Source organism: Ornithorhynchus anatinus, chromosome X4 (assembly GCF_004115215.2).
Source record: "Ornithorhynchus anatinus isolate Pmale09 chromosome X4, mOrnAna1.pri.v4, whole genome shotgun sequence".
NCBI lineage: Eukaryota > Metazoa > Chordata > Mammalia > Monotremata > Ornithorhynchidae > Ornithorhynchus > Ornithorhynchus anatinus.
In genome coordinates this window covers 2488088-2513077 of record NC_041752.1, presented here as the reverse complement: position 1 = coordinate 2513077, position 24990 = coordinate 2488088, and the positions used below count along the sequence as shown (strand labels likewise).

At 53.0% G+C, this 24990-nt stretch overlaps 1 protein-coding gene across 4 annotated transcripts in view; it reads left to right on the top strand.

The window, feature by feature from the left end:
- Positions 1–1346: 1346 nt before the first annotated feature.
- The window catches only part of ADIPOR2 (adiponectin receptor 2), a 32538-nt gene continuing 8894 nt past the window's right edge, over positions 1347–24990 (top strand). Inside the window, exons 1-2 of one of the 4 annotated variants that reach the window (XM_029054407.2) lie at positions 1347–1391; positions 20708–20942. In XM_029054407.2, coding sequence (XP_028910240.1) covers positions 20769–20942 — 174 coding nt within the window. In that variant the 5' untranslated portion in view covers positions 1347–1391; positions 20708–20768. Of the gene's footprint in view, positions 1392–2989; positions 3011–7162; positions 7232–17602; positions 17864–20707; positions 20943–24990 lie in introns of those variants that run through there. The other 3 variants (XM_029054410.2, XM_029054408.2, XM_001520754.6) reach the window with 3 other exon arrangements.

Genomic DNA, 24990 nt, shown 5'->3' with positions numbered 1-24990 from the left:
GTAGGTGCTGTGGGGCAGGGAAGGGGGTGGAGTGAGTCGAGGTGACAAGGTGGTGGAGCTGAGGAAAAGGAGGTCGTAGTCTGGGAGGTCCTCCTGGAGGAGGTGAACCTTCAGTAGGGCTTTGAATGGGGGGAAGAGTGATTGTTTGGCGAATTTGAGAAGGGAGGGCGTTGCACGCCAGAGGTAGGACGGGAGCCAGGAGTCGACTGGAGTTCCAGGCCTCCATGAAGCCTGGAATTCATTCATTCATTCATTCAATAGTATTTATTGAGCGCTTACTCTGTGCAGAGCGCTGTACTAAGCGCTTGGAATGTACAAATCGGGAGCAGATTCATTCATTCATTCATTCAATAGTATTTATTGAGCGCTTACTATGTGCAGAGCACTGTACTAAGCGCTTGGGATGAACAAGTCGGCAACAGATAGAGACAGTCCCTGCGCTTTGACGGACTTACAGTCCAATTGGGGGAATAATAATGTTGGTATTTGTTAAGCGCTTACTATGTGCAGTGCACTGTCCTAAGCGCTGGTGTAGATACGGGGTCATCAGGTTGTCCCACGTGAGGCTCACAGTCTTAATTGCCATTTTACAGACAAGGGAACTGAGGCACAGAGAAGTGAAGTGACTTGCCCACAGTCACCCAGCTGACAGGTGGCAGAGCTGGGATTCGAACCCATGACCTGTGACTCCCAACCCGGGCTTTTTCCACTGAGCCACGCTGCTTCTCTAATGCTGATGACCTTGAATGCCCCCCCAGCAGTTAGAACAGTACGTGGCGCAGTGGAAAGAGCCTGGGCTTGGGAGTCAGAGGTCATGGGTTCGACTCCCCGCTCTGCCACTTGTCATCTGTGTGACTGTGGGCAAGTCACTTCACTTCTCTGGGCCTCAGTTCCCTCATCTGTAAAATGGGGATGAAGACTGTGAGCCTCACGTGGGACAACCTCATTACCCTGTATCTGCCCCAGCGCTTAGAACAGTGCCCTGCACCTAGTCAGCGCTTAACAAATACCAACTTTATTATTATTATTAAGCGCTTAAAACCATCAATATTATGATGATGATGATGACTGAGTCACGTCGGCCAACGAGCCGCGGGGGGGGGGGGAGGTAACCATGGAGACCAGGCAACGCGCTCAACCGCCACATCCGGGGCCTCCGGGGGCGGGAACGCGCGTGCGCCGAGGCCCCTGTGGGGCGGCACTACAACTCCCAGAAGGCCGCGGGGCGGCGGCGCGCGAGGCGGGGCGCAGGCGCGTTGGGCGGGGCCGGGGGGGAGACGGAGGCGGCGCGGAGGAGGCGGCGGCGGTGGCAGCGGGTTCGGGCCCTTCCCCCCCTGCCCCCCGCCCCCCTGCCCACCGGGAGCCCCAGCCGGGAGCCCCCTCGACATCCGGTGAGGGATCCCCCCCATCTTCCTCCTCATCTTCCCCCTCATCCCCCCCCTCAGCCCGCCGGCCTCGCGCCCTGTCAGGCCCGCCCCTCCCCCACCCCCCGGGCCCACTTCCGGTCCCCCCCCACCCCAATAAGGATGGCACTTGGGGCCAAGCGCTCTTATTATTAATATTATGATGGGATCAAGCGCTTACTATATGTCAGCATTATTATTAGGATGGTATTAACCGCTTACTAGGTGTGAGCGCTGTGGTTATTATTGTTATGATGGTGTTAGGCGCTTACTAGGTGCCTTGCGCTGTTGTTATTAGTGTTATTTTGGTATTTGTTAAAGCGCTCACTGTGTGCCAAGCGCTGCTGTTATGATATTAAGCACTCACTATGTGCGAAGCACTGTTTTTGTTATTGTTATGGTATAAAGCGCTTACTATGTTGTTATGGTTATGGTATTAAGCGCTCACTATGTGCCAGGCACTGTTTTTGTTATTGTTATGGTATAAAGCGCTTACTATGTTGTTATGGTTATGGTATTAAGCGCTCACTATGTGCAAAGCATTGTTTTTATCATCGTTATGGTATAAAGCGCGTACTATGTTGTTATTGTTATGGTATTAAGCGCTCACTATGTGCAAAGCACTGTTTTTATCATCGTTATGGTATAAAGCGCGTACTATGTTGTTATAGTTATGGTATTAAGCGCTCACTATGTGCGAAGCACTGTTTTCATCATTGTTATGGTATAAAGCGCTTACTATGTTGTTATTGTTATGGTATTAAGCGCTCACTATGTGCGAAGCGCTGTTTTTATTATTGTTATGGTATAAAGCGCTTACTATGTTGTTATTGTTATGGTATTAAGCGCTCACTGTGTGCCAAGCGCTGTTGTTATGGTATTAAGCGCTCACTGTGTGCCAAGCACTGTTGTTATTGTTATGGTATTAAAGCGCTCACTGTGTACCAAGCACTGTTGTTGTTATTGTTATGGTAATAAGGGCTCACAATGTGCCAAGCACTGTTAAGTGCTTACTACGTGCTAAGCACTGTTATTATTATTATTATGGTATTAAAGCGCTCACTATGTGCCAAGCACTGTTGTTATTATTATTATGGTATTAAGCGCTCACTATGTGCCAGCACTGTTGTTATTATTGTTATGGTCTTAAGCGCTCACAATGTGCCAAGCACTGTTATTACTGTTATGGTATCAAGCGCTCACTGTGTGCCAAGCACTGTTCTATACCTCTTTTCGCCAAACTAACTCTCTTCCCCTCTTCAAAGCCCTACTGAGAGCCCACCTCCTCCAGGAGGCCTTCCCTCACTGAGCTTCCCCTTTTCCCTCTGCTCCCCCTCCCCTCCACCCTCTGCTCTTCCCCCTTCCCCTCCCCTCAGCACTCTGCTCATTGGTATATATTATTTAATACCCTATTTATTTTGTTAATGAGGTATATATCTCCTTGAATGTATTTATCTTGATGATGATGTCTTGTTTTTGTTTTGTTCTCTTTGGCTCTGCCGTCTGTCTCCCCCCGTTAAGACTGTGAGCGCGTCATTGGGCAGGGATGGTCTCTATCTGTTGCCGAATTGCACATTCCAAGCGTTTAGTACAGTGCCCTGCACATAGTAAGTGCTCAGTAAGTACGAATGAATGAATAAATGAATGAATACTAAACGCTGAGGTGGTTACAAGCTGTTAGGGTGGGGCATAAGCAATCAATCAGTATTATTTCCTGAGGACGTAATGGGCAGGGATCATATCTGCTAACTCTGTACTGTACTCTCCCAAGCACTTAGCACAGGGCTCTGCACACAGTAAGCGCTCAGTACGTGCCGTTGATGGAGGGGCCCTGAGTTCGTTGTGGGCAGGGGATGTGTCTACCAACTCTGCTCTGTTCGCTTAGTACAGCGATCTAAGTAAACGCTCAATAAATGTCAGTGTTTGGTTAAGTGCCTATTAATTGCCCAGCGTTATAGTAAACATTGGGGAAGATCGAAGGTAATCAGCCTGGATCGAGTCAGAACAGATTCAGTCTGAGAGAGAGAGCAGGTATCAGTCAGTGGTATTTAAGGAGTTCTTACTGTGCTCAGAGCGCTGTACTAAGCGCTCGAGAGAGAACAGCATGACAGAGTTGGTGGACGTGTTTCCCTGCCCACGATGAGCTTTCTGTCTAGAGGAGGAGACAGGCAGGAACACAGTCATCGTATATCAACAGCGGTGTTTGTTAGGTGCTTCCTATATGCCAAGCACTGGGCTAAGCGCTCCTCTCGCCCGGTTCCTCATGCATAGGTCCCTGGGAGCCCCAAGGAGACCCATTTTCTTGCAGGCCACTGGTCCTCCCAGCTCTCGGCGTTGCCGATTAATAATCGTTGTGGGTTTTGCTCAGTGTTTACTATGGGCCAAGCGCTGTATTAAGTGTTGGGGAGAAAGTGAGGGGGAAACAAAGTATCAGGCCTTGGCCCACATGGGGTTGGCAGCTAAAGGTCAGGCAAACCACTTGGCCCACAAGGCCCTCACTTTTTCTTTCTGGCATGTTGGCGTAATTCCAGCTAGCCATTTGCCAGCTCTGTGACCTTAGTTTCCCCATCTGGAAAACAGGGATACCCCTTCTCCCTCCCTCTTTGACCCTGAGTCCCATGTGAGACAGGGATCAGATTCTCCTCTCTTCATTCAATTGTATTTATTAAATCGTATTTATTTATCGTATTGCTTACTGTGTGCCGGACACTGAACTAGGCGCTTGGGACTGTGCTAAGCTCTTGATGCTCCTCGCGGGCAGGGAACACGTCTGCCAACCCCATTCATTCAATCATTTATTGAGCGCTTACTGTGTGCCAAGCAGTGTACTGAGTGCTTGGGAGAGTACAACGTAATAAACAGACACATTCCCTGCCCTCAGTGAGCTTAGTCTAGAGGGGGGCTCTCCCAAGCGCTTAGTAGAGTGCCGCGCACATAGTAAGTGCTGAAACGGTTGATCGTTCGATTGATTTGTCTCCCCCCGGTGTCTAGCACAGTGCTTGGCCCATAGCAACCACTCAACAGATACCATGTTATTGTTGTTATCGGGGAGATGGATTGCTGCTAATTTGTGCTGTGCTCCTAACGCAGTGACCCATTTCCCTGTTGACATTTGATCCTGTTTATCCATGGCATGCTCCTGGCCGGAGGCAGCTAAAACAAACAGTCTAATGGGGAGTCGTTGCCTCCTGACCTATTTTAGTCGGGGTCCACCCCTCCATGGGAGCAGAGCTACAGGCCAGCGGCCAAAATGGTCTTTTGGGTGCCCGAGAGTCTGTTTCTAGTCTCCCCCCCGTCCTTGATTGGGTCCCCAGTTCTTTATTTTTTAATGGTATTTGTTAAGCACTTACTATGTGCCAGGCACCGTCCTAAGCCACTGGGGTAGATACAAGCAGATGGGGATGGATACGGGGCTCACAGTCTTTAACCCCCATTTTACAGATGAGGGAGCTGAGTCCTAGAGAAGTGAAGGGACCTGCTCAAGGTCACACAGCACAGACAAGTGGTGGAGCGAGGATTAGAACCCAGGCCCTCTGCGTCCCAGGCCCGGGTAGCGCATGGCAGGAGAAACCCTGAAGTCTAGTCGGAGGCGGGGTGGGCTTGGGGCAAAAAGAGGAGGGTCAAAGATCATGCCCCCGTCTAGTCAGCCGAAGGGAGAGGTAACTGACGTAGCAACCCATCCCCGATCCTTTTATTTCCGAGATGGCTGGTCCTGTGATTTGAAGTCCTCCCGTCTCCGACATAGCGGAGGGCCTTCCCTGAGTCCAGGGCACACGGCCACTGAGTTTGTGTCTCTGAGGGTCAACGTGCAGCCCTTCCGAACCCCCGGTCCTGTGGTTCAGGGGCCAGTGGCCAACCGGGGAGCCTCCCGTGACTCCTCCCAGCAGGGCCTGGCCTTGAGTGGTGTTGGCAGAAGTAGTGAAGGTTGGCGCTGATCCATCCACACTCTCAATCGGTGGTATGTATCGAGCGCTTCCCCTGCGCAGAGCACTGAACTAAGCCCTCGGGGGGACTCGGATACAAGAGAATTAGCAGACCGCTTCCCTGCCCAGGACGAACTTTCAGTCTAGAGTCATGCCTTAGTGGTCCTTGAGGTGGTTGTTTTTTTCCTCATCACTTTTTTCTCATCCTTTTTTTCCTCATCTCATCTCAGAAGTCAGGGCTGGGCTTTTATCTAAAAATCGGTCATGTGCGGACCTTTGATAGAACCCCGGGCCCGGTCGTGATCACCTCCCTTCAACAGGGTGAGGAGGAGCTCCAGACATCCCAGGGAGGAGAGGCTTATTCTTCCTGGCAGGCAAACCAGACGCACAGGAATCCGTTTGGGCAGTACTTGGGTGGGGAAAGCTAGAACTTGGGTGGGACCAAGGTTCCCTGCTTCCAGCCCTGAAGGTTTAGTACAACTCTTCTCTCTTTCTCCTTTAAAAAGAAAAAAATGGTATTAAACGCTTACTATCATGGCTTGTAATCCCACAGTAAACAGGCACCATCCCTGCCCTCTTCTTTTATTAAAAAAAAGGTATTAAATGTTTACTATCATGGCTTGTAATCCCACAGTAAACAGGCACCATACCATCCCTGTCCTCTCCTTTTTAAAAAAATATGGTATTAAACATGTACTGTCATGGTTTGTAATCCCACAGTAAACAAGCACCATCCCTGCCTTCTAAGACCATTCAATTTAGTGGAATTTATAGTATGGGGTGATCTTAAAGTGGAGGGTAAAATATAATAATGATAATAATGGTACCCGTTTAGCACCTGCTGTGTGACAAGCATTATTCTAAGAGCTGGGATAGAGAACAGGCAATTTAAATCGACCCTGGATACTTGTTTTAGTAAAAAGCCATGCTTTCAGATTATTAAGACCGCACCCTGTTCAAATCCCACCCATAAATTTGCAGGAGCACGATAGTGGTGTGGGCAGGGCACCGAATTTGGAAAATAGCCCTCAGCCGGATAAATGCAGTACACAGAAGAGAGCCAGAGAACTCCCGAGATCGATGGGGGCTAAGATCCGGTCGAAAGATTAGGCGGAGGAAAAATGTAGCAAAGAGTCAAAAACAATTTCCATAGCCCGGAAGGCATGGAAATGTTGGATTGAGCCAGCTTCTGGGCTTTTGGAAGGAATTGAGAAAGTGACTTTTTTTTTTAATCCTGGACCAGAGACGTTAGGCAATAGGTCAGATTCCTTTCCCAACTCCTTGTACGGTGCAATGTCTTTGTGGTTTAGCTCTTGAGCACTTCAACTCTAATCCATGAAACTGCATAAAGTATTTCACATTTACTTTCACCCCTCCCTCGACTACACAGGGCTTTTATGTCCATATCTGCCATTTAGTTGTTTCTGTGAATGTATATCTCCCCCTCTAGACTGTAAACTCGTGGGCAGGGAACGTTTCTACCCACTCTGTTGTATTGGACTCTCCGAAGCGCTTAATAGTGTGCTCTGCACCCATTAAGTGCTCAGTCAGTGCCATCAATTGATTGTCCAAAAAAGCACCGCCCTCCCCGAGCCAAATCATCTGGATTTTTTTTTAAGGTATTTTTTAAGCTCTTACTATGTGTCAGGCACTGTAGTAAGCACTGGGGTCGATATGAGATAATCAGGTTGGACACAATCTCTGTCCCATATGGGACTCACAGTCTTAATGCCCGTTTTTCAGATGAGGTCACTGAGGCCCCGAGAAGTGAACTGACTCACCCAAGGTCACCCAGCAGATAGAGCCGGGTTGAGCACCCAGGTCCTTCTGACTCCCAGGCCCGGGCTGTACCCGCTAGGCCACCCCGGGTTGTGCCGTTCCACCTTCGAGCGCCTCAACCAGCAGGTATTTAACTTGAGTGCTTTTTCCGTGCCGGGCACTGTACCAAACACCTGGGAAAGTGCGATACAGATGTGACACCTGCCCACAAGGAGTTTCCAGTCTCCAGGGGCTGCCCACAACAGTGGGAAAACAGTGGGAAGCGCAACGGTCCAGAGCAGGTGGAGGGGAGGCCTTTTCCTGGTGATTCGGAGGAAGCGGGGCGGCCAGGCCTGCCACCCAAGGTCCCTCGGGGTGAGGGATGGGGGCTTACATGCCCCAGACCTGTGCCTCAGTACTATTAAACGACCCCAACGTATGGTTTGTGGCCGGGGCCAGTCTCCCTCCGGACCCACTCCCCTCTTCAAAACCCTCACCTTCTCCAGGAGGCCTTCCCTGACTGAGCTCCCCTTTCCCTCTGCTCCTCCTCCCCTCCCCCCGGCCTTCCCTTCCCTTCCCTTTCCCTCAGCACTGTGCTTATTTGTATATATTATTTATTACGCTATTTATTTTAATAAGGTGCACATCTCCATGCTTCTATTTATCTTGATGATGTTGTCTTGTTTTGTTTTGCTGTCCCTCTCCCCCGTTTAGACTGCGAGCCCGTCATTGAGCAGGGATTGTCTCTACCTGTTGCCGAATTGTACATTCCAAGGGTTTAGTACAGTGCTCTGCACATAGTAAGTGCTCAGTAAATACTATTGAACGAGCTGGTAGGGATGTGGTAACGCAGAAGGATTCACGTAATAATAGTGGTAATAACAGGGCTGCCCACACTAGGTGCTCACCCTGTTCCCAAGTTCCCAAGCTACCCGCCGGGATAGGTGGGAGGTAATAGTGTTAATGACTGTGGGATTTGTTAAGCGCTCACTACCTGCCAGGCCCTGTATTAAGCGCTGAAAAAGATAGGTGATAATCAGGTTGGACAGACGTGGCGGCAACGTTCCCTTCCGGGATTTCTGTGAGTGGTGAAGGGATCGGACGGGGAGGCGTGGGGGTCGTTCCCACCTCCTGGCCTGGAAATGTACTTGAGCTCTCCAGGAGCACGCCAGCTGCTAGAATTCTCTATCAACGAGTGTAATGACCGTCCCCAACCCTCCCCCCCAGGACACGGCAGGGGTTAAATCCAGATTTTCGGTGTCGGTGCATTGGAGAGAGCTCAGTAGCTATGAACCCGTCCATAAGGCTTCTGGTCATTGGGGGAATTTTTACATTTATTATTATATTCTCATTGTTAGGTGCCTACTCTGTGTCAAGCACTTGTAAGCACTGGGGTAGATACAAATCAGATTGGACACACAGTACCCAGTCCAGGATTTAAGGAATTTTATCCCTTTTTTTTTTTTTAATGGAATTTGTTAAGGGCTTACTACGTGCCAGGTATTGTACTAAGCGCTGGGGTAGATACAAGTTGGACACAGTCCTTGTCCTACGGGAGGCTCACCGTCTTCGTCCCCATTTTTCAGATGAGGTCACCGAGGCCCAGAGAAGTGAGGCGACTCGAGCAGGGGTCACGCAGCACAGAAAAGTGGCGGGGCTGGGTGAGAATCCAGGTCCTTCTGACTCCCAAGCCCGGGTTCTATCCACTAATAATAATTATTGTATTGGTTAAGGGCTTACTCTGTGCAGAGCACTGTTCTAAGCGCTGGGGTAGATACAGGATAGACACTAGGCCACGCTGCTTCTCCCCTAGGGGATACTGGCTGTTTAAACCTGTGGGTAGTCTCAGAATATATCGGGGCTTACGGCACACGACCCTGGGAGTCATTTCAGACCCTGCTTCTCTCACGGACGTGAGCCGGGCAGACTTTCTGAGCACTCTGCCACTTGGTCATCCCAGACCCTGAGATGTAGTGGGGCCCAGCAGGTAGAGCCTGAACCTGGGAGCCGGAAGGACCTGGGTTCTCATCCCGACTCCACCACTTGTCTGCTGGGTGACCTTGAGCCAGCCACTTCACCGCTCTCTGCCTCAGTGACCTCATCTGTAAAATGGGGGTAAAGACTGTGGGACGGGGGACTGCCATCCAACCTGATTAGCTTTGTATCTCCCCTAGCGCTTAGAATAGAGGCTGGCACGTAGTAAGCACTTAACGAATACCGTTAAAAAACCAAAATCTATCAGTCCCAACATCAGTCCCTGCAAAAGAGGCTCTCAAAACTCCCAGTGAAATGTTCCAGAACTTGGCACAGCTTTTTCCCGAAAGCTTCTGAGCCTCTCACATGCCCTTTGCCATGGACTGTTGAAGCGGTTTCATTTCCAGATAAGACGCCAGCTAATACAGGGAAAGGTCATGAGAGAAAAGCCCGGGGCGAAAGACTGGGCCGCCTCAAACCTGTTGGGTTCAGCTGACTTGACGTGTGACTCTTGGACCCCTTCAAGACGGCAGAGAGGGAATCGGCGGTTGGGAAAAGGAAGCCATGCTTTCCCCTCGTGTTTTTTAGAAACTGGCTTGCTGTTTACAAAACAGCATTTCTTCATGGACAGTTCTCCCCTCTCCTCCCGCCCCCTCTCCCCCTATGCAATTTGACCATTTACTTAGTGCCTGTTAAAGCCTCTAATAGAGTTATTTATAGTAATAATAATAATAATATGTGTTAAGCGCTTAGGTGCCAGGCACTGTTCTAAGCACTGGGTAGATATAAAATAATCGAGTTGGACCCAGTCCCACATCCCACATGGGCTCACCATCTGAATCCCCATTTTACAGGGGAACTTGTAGAAAACAAGTCCTTTTTTAAAAAATGGTATCTGTGAAGCACTTACTATGTGCCAGGCACTGTACTAAGCGCTGGAGTAGGTACAGTGTAATCAGGTTGGACACAGTTCACGTCCCACATGGGGCTCACAGTCTGAATCACCACTTTTACAAATGAACTGAGGCATTGAGTAGTGAAGTGACCTGTCCAAGGTCGCCCAGCAGACAAGTAGCGGAGGTTAGAACCCAGGTCTTCTGACTCCCAGGCCCAGGCTTTCCTCTAGGCCATGCCTAGTACAGTGTCTTGCACATAGTAAGCACTTAAATACCATAAAACTAAAACAAAAAAAGCCCCGATAATCATAAACTGTAGGCTCCTTGCCGACAGAGCACCTGCCTACCAAGTCTGTTGTGTTGGACTTTCCCAAAGGCTTATTCCGGTTCTCGGCACACAGTAAGCACTCAATAATTGCCGTCGATCGAGCGTAATATCCTCTTGGCATGGTAATCGGCGTTACCTAAGATAAACTTGTGGAATTGCATTCTTTGGGAAAAAACCCGCCAAAAACAGCCCCCAAACCCTCGCACGCTTAGTAAGGCTGCTTTTTTAGCCCTTTCACGGGTGATTTTGGGGCATGGATGAAAAGCTGCCAGAAACACAGCTGGATCGGGTATAGTCTCCTGTGGAAATGCTTAGTCCCGCATTTCAATGATCTGGAAGGAGTAGGGAGTGGGTGAAATTTGACGGTGGCCCAATACTGTTAAGCAATTGTGAGTAGCGTTAGGCGGAGTGAAACACTCTCGGATTGAGCCATTTTTCAGCCGACAAAATGTAACTAGGAAAAAGGTTAATGCGATAGAAGGGTTTTTTTTCTACACTGGTCTCTTCTGGGCTTCAAGCTTCTTCCGAGAAGACGGTACTTTTGAGGGGGTGGAATTTGCCAAGCACTTGCTGTGTGCCCAGCACTATACTAAGCACTGAGGTAGATACGGAGTAATCCGGTTGGACACTGTCCGTGTCCCGCATGGGGCTCCCAGTCTTCATCCCCATTTTAAAGATGAGGGAACTGAGGCCCAGAGAAGGAAAGTGACTTGCCCAAGGTCACCCAGCAGACAAGTGGTGGAGCCCGGATGGGATCCTAGGTCTTTCTTCCTCCCAAATAGGCCACGTTGCTTCTCCAGCGGCGCCCGGCGGGAGCCCAGGAAGGATGGGCCGGAGCTGACGGTAGTCGGGTCAGCCAAGTCAAGAGTGGAAACTGAATTTCTGGGCTAACATCTTAGACCCCCCCCAAGACTGTAAACTCATCGTGAGCAGGGACCGTGTCCACCAACTCCGTTGTATCGGCTCTCCCCAGCACTCAGTACAGTGCTCCGCACACAGTAAGCACTCAGTAAGTATCACGGGTGGATCGACCTAGTTTGGACCATCAGAGCAGAGGCGGGTTTCATTCATACATTCATTCATTCAGTCGGATTTATTGAGCGCTTACTGTGTGCGGTGCCCTACACTAAGCACTTGGGAAAGTACAGTAAAACAGATAGACACATTCCCTGCCCACAATGAACTTACAGTCTAGAGCCAAGTTTGCTCCAAGCGAATGGAAATCTGGACCGTGTCCAGAGGGTTTTGGCATGCAGCTTTAAGCTCACCGCAGGCAGGGAGTGTGTCTCTTGTTACATATTGTACTCTTCCAAGTGCTTAGTACAGTGTCCCGCACACAGCAGGCGCTCAGTAAATACAACTGACTGACTGCGGGGTGAAATCGATGGCCAAGTGGCTTGATTTTTTTCTTTTCCCCCATGATCCATTTGCCGTCGGAAATGTGGGGACCATCCGGTCTGAGGGAGAAGTGACTCGGTCAGCGTTTAGCAGTGGGCGGGAAAGCCAAGTGGGATAATTCCAACTCCTCCAGGGAAACGAATTCATCACGCAAAATACCACAGTGCTTGGGGTTATTACTATTACGAATAAGCGATTCAGTTCTGAAATATGCTCCCCTCGTTCCCCAAGTGGCGATGAGGCATTGTTGGGGTATAAACCTTGTTTCTCCATTACCTCCCGCCCCTTAGATGCCCAAGTGGAAAGGTCTCACCTTCTTCCCGGACGTCACCCCACGAGACCCTCTAGACTTGTAAGCTTGTGATAGACACTGATTCTGTTGTATTCTCCCAAGTGCTCATTGCAGTGCTCTGCACATAGTAAATGCGGGACGCAGTGTGGCCTAGTGGATAGAGCGTGCTTTTGGGAGTCAGAAGGTCCTGGGTTCTAGTCCCAGCTCCGCCATTTCTCTGCCGGATGTCCTTGGGAAAGTCACTTCTCTGCGTTTCAGTTACTTCACAAGTAAAGGGGGGATTAAGAACGTGAGCGCCATATGGGACAGGAACTGTATCCCACCTGATGACCTTGTTTCTACCCCAGCGCTTAGCACAGCGCCTGGCTCAGAGTAAGTGCCTAACAAATACCAGTTAAAAGAGAGAGAGAGGTTGCGCTGTAGTAAATCACCACCACCGGTGGCTCTGACACAAGTCAGAATAAGTCAAGCGAATAAGTCAGTTTAAAAATAACATGAGTCAACCCCGGGCAGCAGGTGAGGTCTCAGGGTTGGGTCCCCCGGACCCTCCCCAAATGGTTAACGTCTCAGAGGGTGGGGCGACTTCGTCACTCAAGATCCTCTCCTCTGAATGGTCCAAGTCACTGCCCTTTTTTTGTTCTTTTGACTCACCGGCAGCTGGTTTGGATTGGGCCACTCTACCTAATTGGTCCAGTAAGTATGGCAGCGGAGGAAGAGCTTGGAGGCCTGGGCTCGGAAGGCCGCCTCCGCAAGAAAGTGGCGCCCGGCGACCTGTTCGGAATCCGCCCCTCAGTCAGTGGTATTTATCGAGCGCCGACCGGGTGCGGAGCACTGGACGAAGCACTCGTGAGAGGGCGGTTCAACAGGGTCGGTAGACGCGTCCCCGGCCCGCAGCGAGCTTACGGCGTAGAGGACGGAGCTTACGGTCCAGAGGCCCCCACAGTAAAGTTGGTTAGACGTGATCCCTGTCCTCGAGGAGCCGACAGTCTACTGTGGGCAGAGCGCTGGATGGAGCACTTGGGAGCGTCCAGTACAGTAGAGTTAGACACGATCCCTGCCCTCCGATTCTCTGTAGTGAAACTTAGGGGTCAATTGCCCAACCTGGGTTAACGAATCTGGCGGTTGGCAAAATGTCGTCCATTGGCGGAGATTCTTGAGTATGAGGGTGTGTGTTAACGAATCTGGCGGTTAACGGAGTGTCGTAGATTGATGGAGATTCTTGAGTAAGAGGCAATATGTAGACACTCGCATACCCCGAGTTTGCATTTGGCTAATACTTTTGGTTCTGATTTGGTAATTCCGAGGCGGGAAATGACTGTTGCCCGCTAGAGGTGGCTTCAGAAACGTACGACCTAGTGGAAAAGAGCCCAGGGTTGGGCGACGGGAGGCCTGGGTTCTAATCCCGGCTCGGTCGTTCGCCTGTCGCGTGACCTTGGTCGAGGCACGTCACGTCTGCCTCGGTTTCCCCAACTGTAAAATGGGGATGCGGTGCCCCTCCTCCCTCCCCCATAGTCTGGGAGCTCCATGTGGGGCTGGGACTCTGTCAGATCTGAATATGTTTATTCAGCGCCCGGCACCCAGTTAAACACATCACGAACGCTACCGTGGTAACGACAATAAAAAACGGCCCTCTAGACTGTTAGCTCGTTGTGGGCCGGGAATGTGCCCGTTCATTTTTGCACTGCACTCTTCCCCAGCGCTGAGTACCGTGTTCGGCACACAGTAAGCGCTCAGTAAATACGACTGGCTGATTGATCTGTAAGGAATGTGTAAATTGAGTGGACCTGTCAGAGATCCTGGATGGTTTCAAGGAACTGAAGTGGCGAGATGGGGCTCGTACAAGCCAAAACATCTCCTCTTTCTCATCCTGATTGTCTCTCACACCCTTTTACATCCTCGTCGGCAGCGCTATTTACTAAGTGCTTCCTCTGTGCAGAGGACAGAGTTGGCAGGCCCATTTCTCGCCCACCCGAGTTTACAGTCTAGAGGTTCCATCTATCAGTGGAATGCGCTGAGCGCTTACTCTGTGCAGAGCACTGGATTGAGCGTTTTGGGAGAGTTGGCAGACACGTTCCCTGCCCCCAGTGAGTTTACAGTCTAGAGATGCCGTCTGTCAGTGGAATGTACTGAGCGCTTACTCAAGAAGTTGCAGAACTGAGGTCTCTGGGTGCAGTCCTTGTGGGAAACCCAACAGGGTTATTGGTTATTGATCAATACCGAGGTCCCCTTACTTGCTAATCCATTTTTTCTCAGCGCCGCATCCAGCCAGTGAGAAATCCTTTATGGCTCTACAAGACCAACATGGCTTTAATATTTAATAGACTTTTCCCCTGGTAGAAAGAGAAACAGTTATCGAAGTGCAGAATTAATGAAAACAGTCTATTTCACAGCCTCACTTAAGTTCCTCTGATCTCCTCCCCCCTCCCCCCGGCCCCCCCAGGGGTCGGGCTGTTTAGAAACATAATGAAAGAGCAAATTAAGGCCCCTTTCAGAAACTGAAGTTTTCCCATCCCCTTGGCAGCCCTGCAAAGAAAATCATCGAGGAATGCTAAATGCATTTTGCGCTTAATGAATTTCAGGATGTTTTCTCATCGGAGTCAGGTAGCTTTTTAGTACACAGTTAAATGCACCTCTCACGGGTTAGCTCCCATATTTTGCCCCAAGCTGCCTTCAGGAAGTCTCACACCCACAATCAGCCAATCAGTGGTATTTATTGAGCGTTTACTGTGGGCAAAGCCTTGTGCTAAGCCCCCGGGAGAGGTTACTACAAGAGAGTTAGACCCGTTCCCTGCCCACAGTAAGCTTACAGACTAGAGGGGAAGAGAGACGTTGATATAAAAAAAGTCCTTTATGAGATCTAAAGATACACGGGAAGATCATCATGACATTCGGTCCTCGGATGTCCCCGTCCGCCAGGAACCTTGTCATCACTTCCCCACCTTGCCGGTAATTGTGGTTTTTGTGAGGCGCTTGGTGTGTGCCAAAATTGTACCGAACGCCAGGGCAGATACTGATCGTCAGGTCCCACTTGAGACTCACTGTCCGAGTAGGGGGGAGAACAGTTCTTGAATCCCCGTTTTGCAGACGGGGTAACTGAGGCCCAGAGAGGTGACTCGCCCAAGGTCACCCAGCAGACGGGTGGGGGAGCGGGGATTAGAACCTAGATCCTCTGACTCCCGGACCCGGCCTCTTACCGCTGGGCCATGCTGCTTCTCGGTTACGGAGCTGTCCCTGTCCAGGGCAGCGGAATTAGCAGACACATTCCGCTAGGCTGTCAGCTCGTTACCAGCAGGGAACGTCTGTGCTAATTCTGCCGTGTCGTCCTCTCCCGAGCGTTTAGTCCAGGGCTCTGCACATAGTAAGCACTCAATAAATGCGTGGCGTAGTGGCTAGAGCACAGGCCTGGGAGTCAGAAGGTCACGGGTTCTAGCCCTGCTGCTTGTCTGCTGCGTGACCTTGGGCAAGTCACTGCACTTCTCTAAGCCTCAGTTCCCTCATCAGGAAAATGGAGATTGAGACTGTGAGCCCCACTTGGGACGGGGACTTTGTTCAACCCGATTTGCTTGTACCCACCCCAGCACTTTGCACAGTGCCCGGCACATAGTAAGCGCTTAACAGACACCACAACTATTATTAAATACCATCGATCGACTGATCGACTCTTCGCCCAGAACGCCCCGTGCCGGGCCCCAACCCCCGCCCGCTTGCGTGCCGTGGGGCGGTTTTACGAGCGATGGGAACAAGCTCCCCGGGAGAGTCGGTGGCTCCCGCCCTCCGCCGCCGGGCAAGAGGCCTCTGGCCCGCAGGCAGTGGATGGGCCCCGCGACTCACGCTTGGGGAATCTGCCCCGATGAAGGATGACTCGCCCCGGAAACATCCTGACAGCCAGCCTCCGGCCCCCAGGCGCGAGGAGCAAATCCGGCCCACAGCGCCCGACCGCATCCTCTCAGCGGCGGCCGGGGAGCTGAGACTCAGAACGACAGTTGGGCTATTGGCTAAGCGCCTACCGCACGCCAAGGACCGCACTCTGCGCTGGGGCAGACACCGGATCATCAGGACTAACACAGTCCCCGCCCCGCTTGGAGCTCACTAGCTTAGCCCCCCATTTGCAGAGGGGGAAACGGAGGCCCAGAGGAGTGAAGCGACTCACCGGAAGTCGCCCAGCCGGCGGGAGGGCTCCTCCGACTTCCACCGGGCCACTCAGTTTCTCCAGGAGCAGAGCTTCCCTCCCTCAGAGTGTCCTGGACCTCTGCTGCTGGGATGGGGCTTCTTATGGGGCGATGTCCAGGGAACCCCAGAAGGACACGTGAGGGAGAGGGGAGCCCCACCAGTCAGAGCCGGAGCTACTAACCATCGGTCAGGCAGTCAGTGGTACTTATTGAGCACTCACTGTGGGCAGAGCACCACACTAAGCTCTTGGGAAGGTCCAATACAGCAGAGCTGGCAAGCACAGTCCTTGCCCACAAGGAGCTTCCAGTTTAGAGGGGGGCGACTGGACCCCGGGTCAGCCTTCCCTGACTAAGCCCTCCTTTCCTCTTCTCCCACTCCCTTCTGCGCCGCCCTGACTCGCCCCCTTTATCCATCCCCCATCCCAACCCCCCAGCACTCGTGTCCATATCTGCTATTTATTTCTGTTACTGTCGCTCCCCATCTAGACCGTAAGCTCGCTGTGGGCAGGGAATGTGTCCGTTTATTGTTCTGTGGCACTCTCCCCAGCGCCCCGCACACAGTAAGCGCTCGATAAATACGATAGAATGAATGGGCGCGAGGCCTTCAAAGCATAGCCCGGAAATCGGAAGGGGCCAGGAGAGCCGCGTCGCATACGCGATCTCTCCGCACACCATAGTGTCACCGCCAGCGAGAGTGTCTTGGGTCGCCGGCGCCTCGGGGACTCATCTGGCCAGCGGAGCCGGACCGGGTTCTGACTCAGAGGGCCAGGGCAAGACGGCTCTCCCCGTCGTCCCCCGGCTGACCGGGAGAGAAGGGAGGACGGGCTTAGGTGAATGAGACCGATCCGTTTCCTTAACCGGGTAAGATGAGGGCACCCCTTGGTCCCGTTGAACCCGGCCAGAGTATTTATCGCGCGCCTTCTGTACACAGAGCACAGGACTGAGCACTTGAGAGAATTCAGTAGGGTCCGCGGGTTCTCCGCCCTCAAGGACAGTCTCCTCTGTACAGAGCACTGGACTGAGCATTGGGGAAAGGACGGTAGAGTTCAAAGATACCATCCTTCCTCCTGTCACTCAGAGCTTCTTGTTTCCCCCACCCTTTCTGAATCCTCCAGCCAGGGGTGGCAGACCGATAGGCCAACAGGGTAATCTGCGGGCGGCCTGATTTTTAGCGATTATTATTGTTTCTTTTTTTAAAGCTTCCACTCCTTGCCCGGTCAATACAGGGGTGGGGAAAATAATCGAAAGGAAGCAAGGAGGGCTATTTGTGCAGTGGCCCGCAACCCTCGGCGAAGGACCAGAGGAAACTTTAAGGGACCATTTCCCCGGTGGATGTCACCCTGACCTCCCGGGGCATTTCCCATTCCCAACCCCGGGCTCAAGCTCCCGCCCCTGGACTCCGCCCATAGGCCACGAAGTGAGTCACAGACCGGTGGAACTTAGCCTTGCCTCATTTCTGCTGCGCGGGTTTTTTTGTTCATGCCATCTCCGGAGATCTTAAAGCGCCCGCTCTCCTTGCCCGAGACATCCCTTCTCCTCCTCGCCCTCCTCCTCCTCCTCTGCCAGCGCAAACCCTCCGACCCGGGAAACCCGAGAAGCTCTCGCAGCCAACCAAATACACACGTGGACCTTTCTCAGGGCTGGGGGAGCCGTGGGGCTGACCGCCCGAAGGCACCGTGAGAGGCAGGAGCCCACCCCCCGCCGCCCCCTCGGAGAGTTACGGTACGGTGCGGGGGACCGGCTCAGCGCCCCATGGCACGGGCACTGTGCCCATCCCACGGCGGTGGCCTCAGAGGGAGCCTGGAAGGTGTGGACGATGATCACCGTACTCTCGTCACACCGGGTGTTTGTTGTTAAAGTGCTTGCCCCGGGCCAAGCGCTGTGCTGAGCGCCGGTGTGGACCCGAGATGGTCAGGGCGGACGCCGTCAGGGGTCGTGCCGAGGGGGAGGGTGCGGGGCAGAGGTGATTTAGGTGAATCGCAGCATATTTCTCAGTCTACCCACTAAGGGCTTCAGGCCGCGTCTCTCTCTAGAAATGTGTCGTCCCCCGAGGGTTGGGGGGTTGTGATGGAGTTAGAGGCTTGTAGTAGGGTTCCCTGGCTTGCTTTGGTGACTTATGGTTCTCTGACGTCTTGGGGAGGGTCTCTTGTTATTTTGGGGGGCTGCAGTGGGTGGCCCAGGCTCAGACTATTTAGAAAATCAATCAGTGGTATTTATTGAGCACCGATTGTGTGCAGAGCACTATACTTAGCACTTGGGAGAGTACAGTACAACAGAGTTGGTAGACACCCTCCCCAGTAAGCCTCAGACACGCAGATACACACAACACATACGCAGGCAGACGTCGAAGGGTCGGATCTCCTGGTGTCACGCGTGTTCCGGGAGCGCCGCATACAGACCGCTTCCTCGGCAGGCTCCATTGGGAATTGCCCCGGCCCGGCCTGGACGGAGAAGCCAGCCGTTCTCAAGAGCCACGGGAGCGAACTCATTCATTCATTCAGTAGTATTTATTGAGCCCTTACTCTGTGCAGAGCACTGCACCAAGCGCTTGGAATGTACAATTCGGCAACAGAGGCAGTCCCTGCCCAGTGACGGGCTCACAGACTAAACTCGGAGAGTCTCGAGCGAGAAGGGCGCTTTCGGGGAAATCAGCGAGGACAGGACCCAGGAGAGAAACTTTCCAGGAGGGCTACAGCCCCCCTCGCCCCCCATCACACTCCTCCCGGGTCGGGCACAGAGACGCGGATCTAATTGTGGCCAGCGGAGCCGCACGGGCCCGAAGAGCGGACGGGTGAATCGAGAGCCGCATGCCACAAGCCCCCGGGGGGTGCCTTGCTTGCACCTCTGGCAGTGGCCGCCCGACGGAACGAGAGATGGCGATTCCCAAGCCCGCCCCTCATCCCCTGGCCGACAGCCGTTTTTGGCTCCCGACACTCGCCTTGGGAGGGAACAAATCTATAGGCCGCATTTAGCCGCTGCCCAAGAACAGCTTGCTGATAACAGCGGGGGATTTGCGAGCGCTTCCTACGTGCCAAGGCTCGTGCTGAACCCCGGGGAAGAAGCAGTGCGTTGGTGGCCGAGAGCCCGCTGGGGACTCCCAGTCTAAGGCGGGAGGGAGCCCGGGAGCGGAATCCCCATTTTACAGATGAAGAAACCGAGGGCCCGAGTAGGAAAACGGCTGGGACTCGGAGGAGAGATCCAGCGGGGTTGGGGGGGCGTCTCCGGGGTCAGGCCCCTTGGCACGAGAGGTGGCGGGAGCCCCGTTCTTCGGGGTCCATCTAAGCGGCTGCCAAAGGGGGAGCCCCCAAAGGTAGAACGACGGTTGGCGGGATCGTATTGCTTAAACGCTTACTAGGTGCCGAGCACGGTACTAAGCACCGGTGCGGAGCCGAGATAACCAAATCAGACCCAGGCCTCGTCCCAGAGGGACCTCACAGTCTAAGCGGGAGGGAGAGCAGGTATCTAATCCCCATTCGAAGGATGAGGAAACCGAGGCACAGAGAAAGTTACCCAGCGGGCCGGTGGCGGAGCTGGGGCCGAAACCTTATTTGCACAATGCACTGAACAGAGCACTTGGGAGGGTACAGAAGAGTAGATGGATATGATCCCTCCCTCAAGGGGTTTACCGTCATCCTCACTGACCAGTGTGCTCTGAAGGTTCCGGTTTTTCCTCCATATTCCCAGAGCGGGGCTCCTTCCCAGGCAGCGGTAGGGATGATGAGGGCATCAGGAAAGTCCAGGGCCTCTTCCGCTCCACGAACTTTGGTTTTCAGTTTGCTCATCTCCTCTCATCCGGTCCTCCAACCCCATCTCAGATCCCACAGAGGGCCCCCGCCTCCATTATCATCGTCCCTCCGGAAATTCGGAATTGGCTAGATTAGCGTATCTGACCGACTCTTGTATTGTGCTCTCCCAAGTGCTCTGCCCAGTGCTCTGCACACAGCAAGTGCTCAATAAATACCGTTGATTGATTAGCCTATCTTGTTGCCCACCCGGGTCGCCTCTGACTCTTCCGGTCATGGGCCTCTGGAGAGCACGGGGAAAGCTGAACAACCTGAGAGTGCCACGAAGACCACTTCCTTGAAGCTTGAAGATTTGTCCCTAGGAATGTCCCATGTGGGATGCGGGTCCTTCCTCTGGTTTCGGAAACAAACTGGGCCTATTCTGGACCCAGAGGGGTCGGTGTAGCCGTCTCTTTGCCATTTCTTCCAGAGGGTGGGCATCTCCTCCTATTCTCTCCCGCGTCCACCGCGACCCAGCCAAGCATGCCGGTACATGACTTAGAAGTAACCAGAGAAGTCTTCCAGGAGGAGGAGGGGTTTTTTTGTGGGTTGGTTGGTTTGTTTTCGATTCATTAGATTTGGGAACAGACCGGGGGAAACCGTTGCAGAAGGCCGGGAGACCTCGGCAGCCCCTAGAAGCACGTGATTTTCAGTGGCCCCTCTGAGGTCTCCCCCCTCTGGTCCTCTGGCTCAGTTTCCCCCTCTCCCTAGTTTCCCCTGTTCCCCTCCGAGCCGCCACCGTGGGGGCATTTCAGTCGAGCGGTCGTCGTCGTTGTCTCCTCAGGCGGCCGAGAGGCGGGGCGATCGGGGGAGACGCGTCCGCGAGAAGAAGGCCCCCGCCTCCCATGAACGAGCCAGCGGATCTCGGATCGGGGTGCACGAGGACTCCGGAGCCCGCGGCCGTGCGGCACCGCAAAGGGCACCGGCCGGATGCCGCCGAGGGCGGGCGGAGAGACGACGACCCAGCCACAGGCCCGGGGTCTCCGCCAGCGGGCCCCCTCCCCTCTCCACGCAGCACAGTGAGTATCCACCCGGCCAAGGGTCAGCCCAGCCCGAGAGAAGACCGTTGGAATAGGTCGCCCACCCTGGTAGTCCCGAGACCCGAGTTCTAATGCCGGCTCTGCCGTCGGCCAGTGGGGTGACCTCGGCCAAGTCATTTCACTCTTCTGACCCCCAGTTTCCTCACCTGCAAAACGGGGATCCGATACACATTCTCCCTCCCCCTTGGACCGTGATCCCCACCTGGGGCAGGGATTTAGTCCGATCGCTTAGATTTTTTCTACCCCAGTACGCGGCACAGTGCTGGGTATATAGTAAGTGCTTAATTATTATTATTGTTGTTGTTGTTGTTTGTTGATTTTATGAGGCAGGAATCTGGTGGCAGATGCACTCTGTCCCAGTTGTGCTGGTGGCTGGAGACTGTAAAGTTTTGGGCAGGGATTTTTTTAATTTTTCACTTTTTATTTAAATATGGTATTTGTTAAGCGCTCACTATATGCCAGGCCCTCTACTGAGCGGTAGGTACAAGCCGATCGGGTCCAACACAGGCTCTGTCCCACATGGGCCTCCCAGTCTTAATCCCCATTTTACAGAAGAGAGAACTGAGGCCCAGAGAAGTGAAGTGACTCTATTCAGGGTCACACAGTAGACAAGTGGCAGAGCCGGGGTTGGAACCCAGGTCTTTCTGACTCCCAGGCCTATGCTCTATCCATTACACCGTGCCGCTTCTCACTCTGTGCCACACACGGTGCGGAGCACTGAGCTGGATAGAGTAAAGCAAATCGGGCACACTCCCTGCCCCCCGTGAGGCTCAGAGATTAATATGGAGGGAGAATGAGATGGATGCGGCGTGGCCTAGTGGGTAGAGCACAGGCCTGGGAGTTAGAAGGCCTGGTATCTAATCCCGACTCTGTCACTTGTGTGCAGGGTGACCTTGGGCAAGTCACTTCACTTTCCCGTGTCTCAGTCCCCTTACCTGTAAAATGGAGATTAAGACCGTGAGCCCCGTGTGGGACAGGAACTGTGTCCAACCTGATTAGCTTACGTCTACCTCAGCGCTTAGTATAAATGCCGTTAAAAACAGAAAAAGGAAAGAAAACAGGACGTTTTATACCCAGGTTACCGATGAGGAAATGGAAGCGCAGTGAAGTTGTGACTTATATTTGGTCACACGGCAGGCAAGTGTTTTTGTTTTTGGTTTTTTTAAATTTTTTGGTTACTCACCCATTTGTTTCCGGGAGGGAGTTGAGTCTCAACTGCGAATGAGCAGGTCTAAACGGATGAAGCTATAAATATGTGTAAAGAACAGCAGGGAATTATAAGGGAGAAGTTTTACCTTTAAGCATCTCGGATCTCTGCACGCGTTCTCCGTGAGGCTGCTGGGTAATTAAGAGGAACCCTGTTGCGCGCCCATGATTTTGGACTACCGTGTCCCAAACTTTGGTTCCGAAGCGTCCCCGTCCCACTCCCAACTGCAATCTGATGTGAAGAATTGGTTCCTTATTGGCCTGACTGGTCCGACCTAATGATCTTGTAGTTACCCCTGTGCTTAGTACAGTGCTTGGCACATTATAAGCGCTTAACAAGCACCATAAAAAAATGGCTGGGGGGCGGTGCCTGTCCCAGGGGATTTCTTCTGAGTCTTGCTTTGCCCCCCCCCTTTTTTTTTTTACAAATAGTATTCGTTAAGTGCTTACTATGTGCCAGGCACTGTACTAAGTCCTGAGGTAGACACAAGTTTATCAGGTTGGACACAGTCCCTGTCCCACGTGGGGCTCATAGTCTTCATCCCCGTTTCACAGATGAGGTCCCTGAGGCCTAGAGAGGTGAAGTGACTTTCCCGGGGTCGCCGGCGGAGCTGGATTAGAACCCAGGTCCTTTGGACTCCCAGGCCCGGGCTCTGTCCACGAGGCAACACTGCCCTTCCGCCAGTCGGCCGGGCAGAGGGTGCTCGGCCGAGGGCCCCCGCCCATCCCACCCCCCGAAGTGTGGGCCGCGGCGATGTCTCCTCAAGGAGCCGCGCCGATTGTACCTTTGTCCCGCTGACACGGGATCTGGGTCATGTGAGCGCGCGGGGCTGATGAAGGGGCCCTTTGTTCCCCAGCCGGTCGAACCTTGGCCCCCGTCCCTCTCCGCTTAAACCCGTGAGCGACAGACGGCGAAGGAACAGCAAACAGGAAGAAAAAAAGAGCCCATTTCTCTTTGCGGCGGTTGCAACAGATGCAGCCTCCCGGCCCGGAGGAAAAGAAGAAACAGAGCGGGCCAGACCCCGGGGCCCGGAGCGAATCCTATCTGTGCTCTAAGGCGCAGGCGAGGCGTCGCCGGAGTGGTCTGGGTCTGGGGAGGCAGCTTCTTCCATCTTCCCTCTCGTGGTCGGGCCCGACTTGGCCGAGGCCAGGGGGCCGTGAGGGAGGGGAGCAGGGCGAGAGGGTGGGTGCAGATGGCACAGAAAAGGCCTCGAGGACCCCCCCTCAACCCGGCCCGAAGGTCTGAGGGAAACCAGTGCTGTGTTGGCCTGGGCAGGCGCAGAGGAGCTACCTCCGCGGTCCGTTCATTTATTTCCACTGATGCCCGCTAACTTGTTTGGATGGCCGTCTCCCCCCTTCTCGACTGTAAGCCCGGTGTGGGCGGGGATTGTCTCTTTATTGCTGAATTTTACTTTCCAAGCACTCAGTCCGGTGCTCTGCACACGGTTTAAATACGATTGAATGAATGAAGAGAAAGCTGTCAGCGCCTCGAGCGAGACATGGGCTCGAAACCTGGCACGTGGCTCTGTGTGCCATTGAGAGAGTGCACGTGTATATGCAGGTTGTGTTTCAGCAGCATAGCCTATGTGTGTATGTGCGAGTTACATTTCAGCGAGCCGGTGTTTAACCTCCCTTTGAAGTCCCCGGGACCTTGTGAGCCCACCTGCTTTCTGTTAACATCAGTCACAGGAAGACTAGGGGTGTCTTGGTTTCTTTTAATGGTATTTTTTAAGCGCTTACTATGGGTCAAGGACTGTTGTAAACGCTGGGCAGATACAAGTTAATCAGGCCAGACACAGACCCTGTCCCACATGAGGCTCCCGGGCAAGTAGGAGGGAGAACAGGTATTGAGTCCCCATTTTGCGGTTGAGGAAACTTAGGCCCAGAGAAGTGACTTGCCCAAGTTAATAATAATAATAATAATTTGGTATTTAAGCGCTCACTATGTGCCAAGCACTGTTCTTCTAAGCGCTGGGGTAGATACAAGGTAATCAGGTTGCCCCGCCTAGGGTTCACCGTCTTCATCCCCATTTTACAGATGAGGTCACTGAAGCACAGAGAAGTTAAGTGACTTGCCCAAGGTCACACAACTGACAAGCGGCAGAGCTGGGATTAGAACCCATGACCTCTGACTCCCAAGCCCGGGCTCTTTCCACCGAGACACGCTGTTTCATTTGACGTTACTTAGTCTGGCCCGGGAACCCTGTGGACCCACCTGCTTTCCGTTAATGTCGGCCACAGAGAGACCAGTGGTGTTTTGGTTTCTTTGAATAATATTTGTTAAGCCCTTATGGGTCTTCTAAACGCTGGGATAGATACAGATTAATCAGGCTGGGCACAGGCCCTGTGAAGAAAGAGGGAGAACGGGTGTCAGATCCCCATTTTGCAGTTGAGGGAACTGAGGCCCAGAGAAGTGAAGGGGATTGCCCCGGGTCACACAGCAAGCGGCCGAGCCAGGATTAGAAGCCCGCTCGTCTGGCTTCCAGGCCCTTACTTTATCCACTAGGCCTTGCTGCTTCCTTGCTGACCTCGGTTGGCTTTCCCAAGCAATAAAGGGAAGATGGAAATATCGACTCACACGGTGACCGGCATCCCCGCCCCGCTTCTTCCTTAGAGTTCGACATCTCCCTTTGAAGATGGGTCGTGCCCTCACCCCTTACACTCAACCGGCTGCAATATGTAGACAGTGAGCTATTCCTAAATGGTCGGTACCTCAGGCTGAGGCCCCACCTCTCTTCCCATCATTCCCGACCATTCCCAGTGTAACCGCCCAGCTTCGCCTAGCAGGGCCTTGTGGAAAGAGCCGGGACACCCGGGTTCT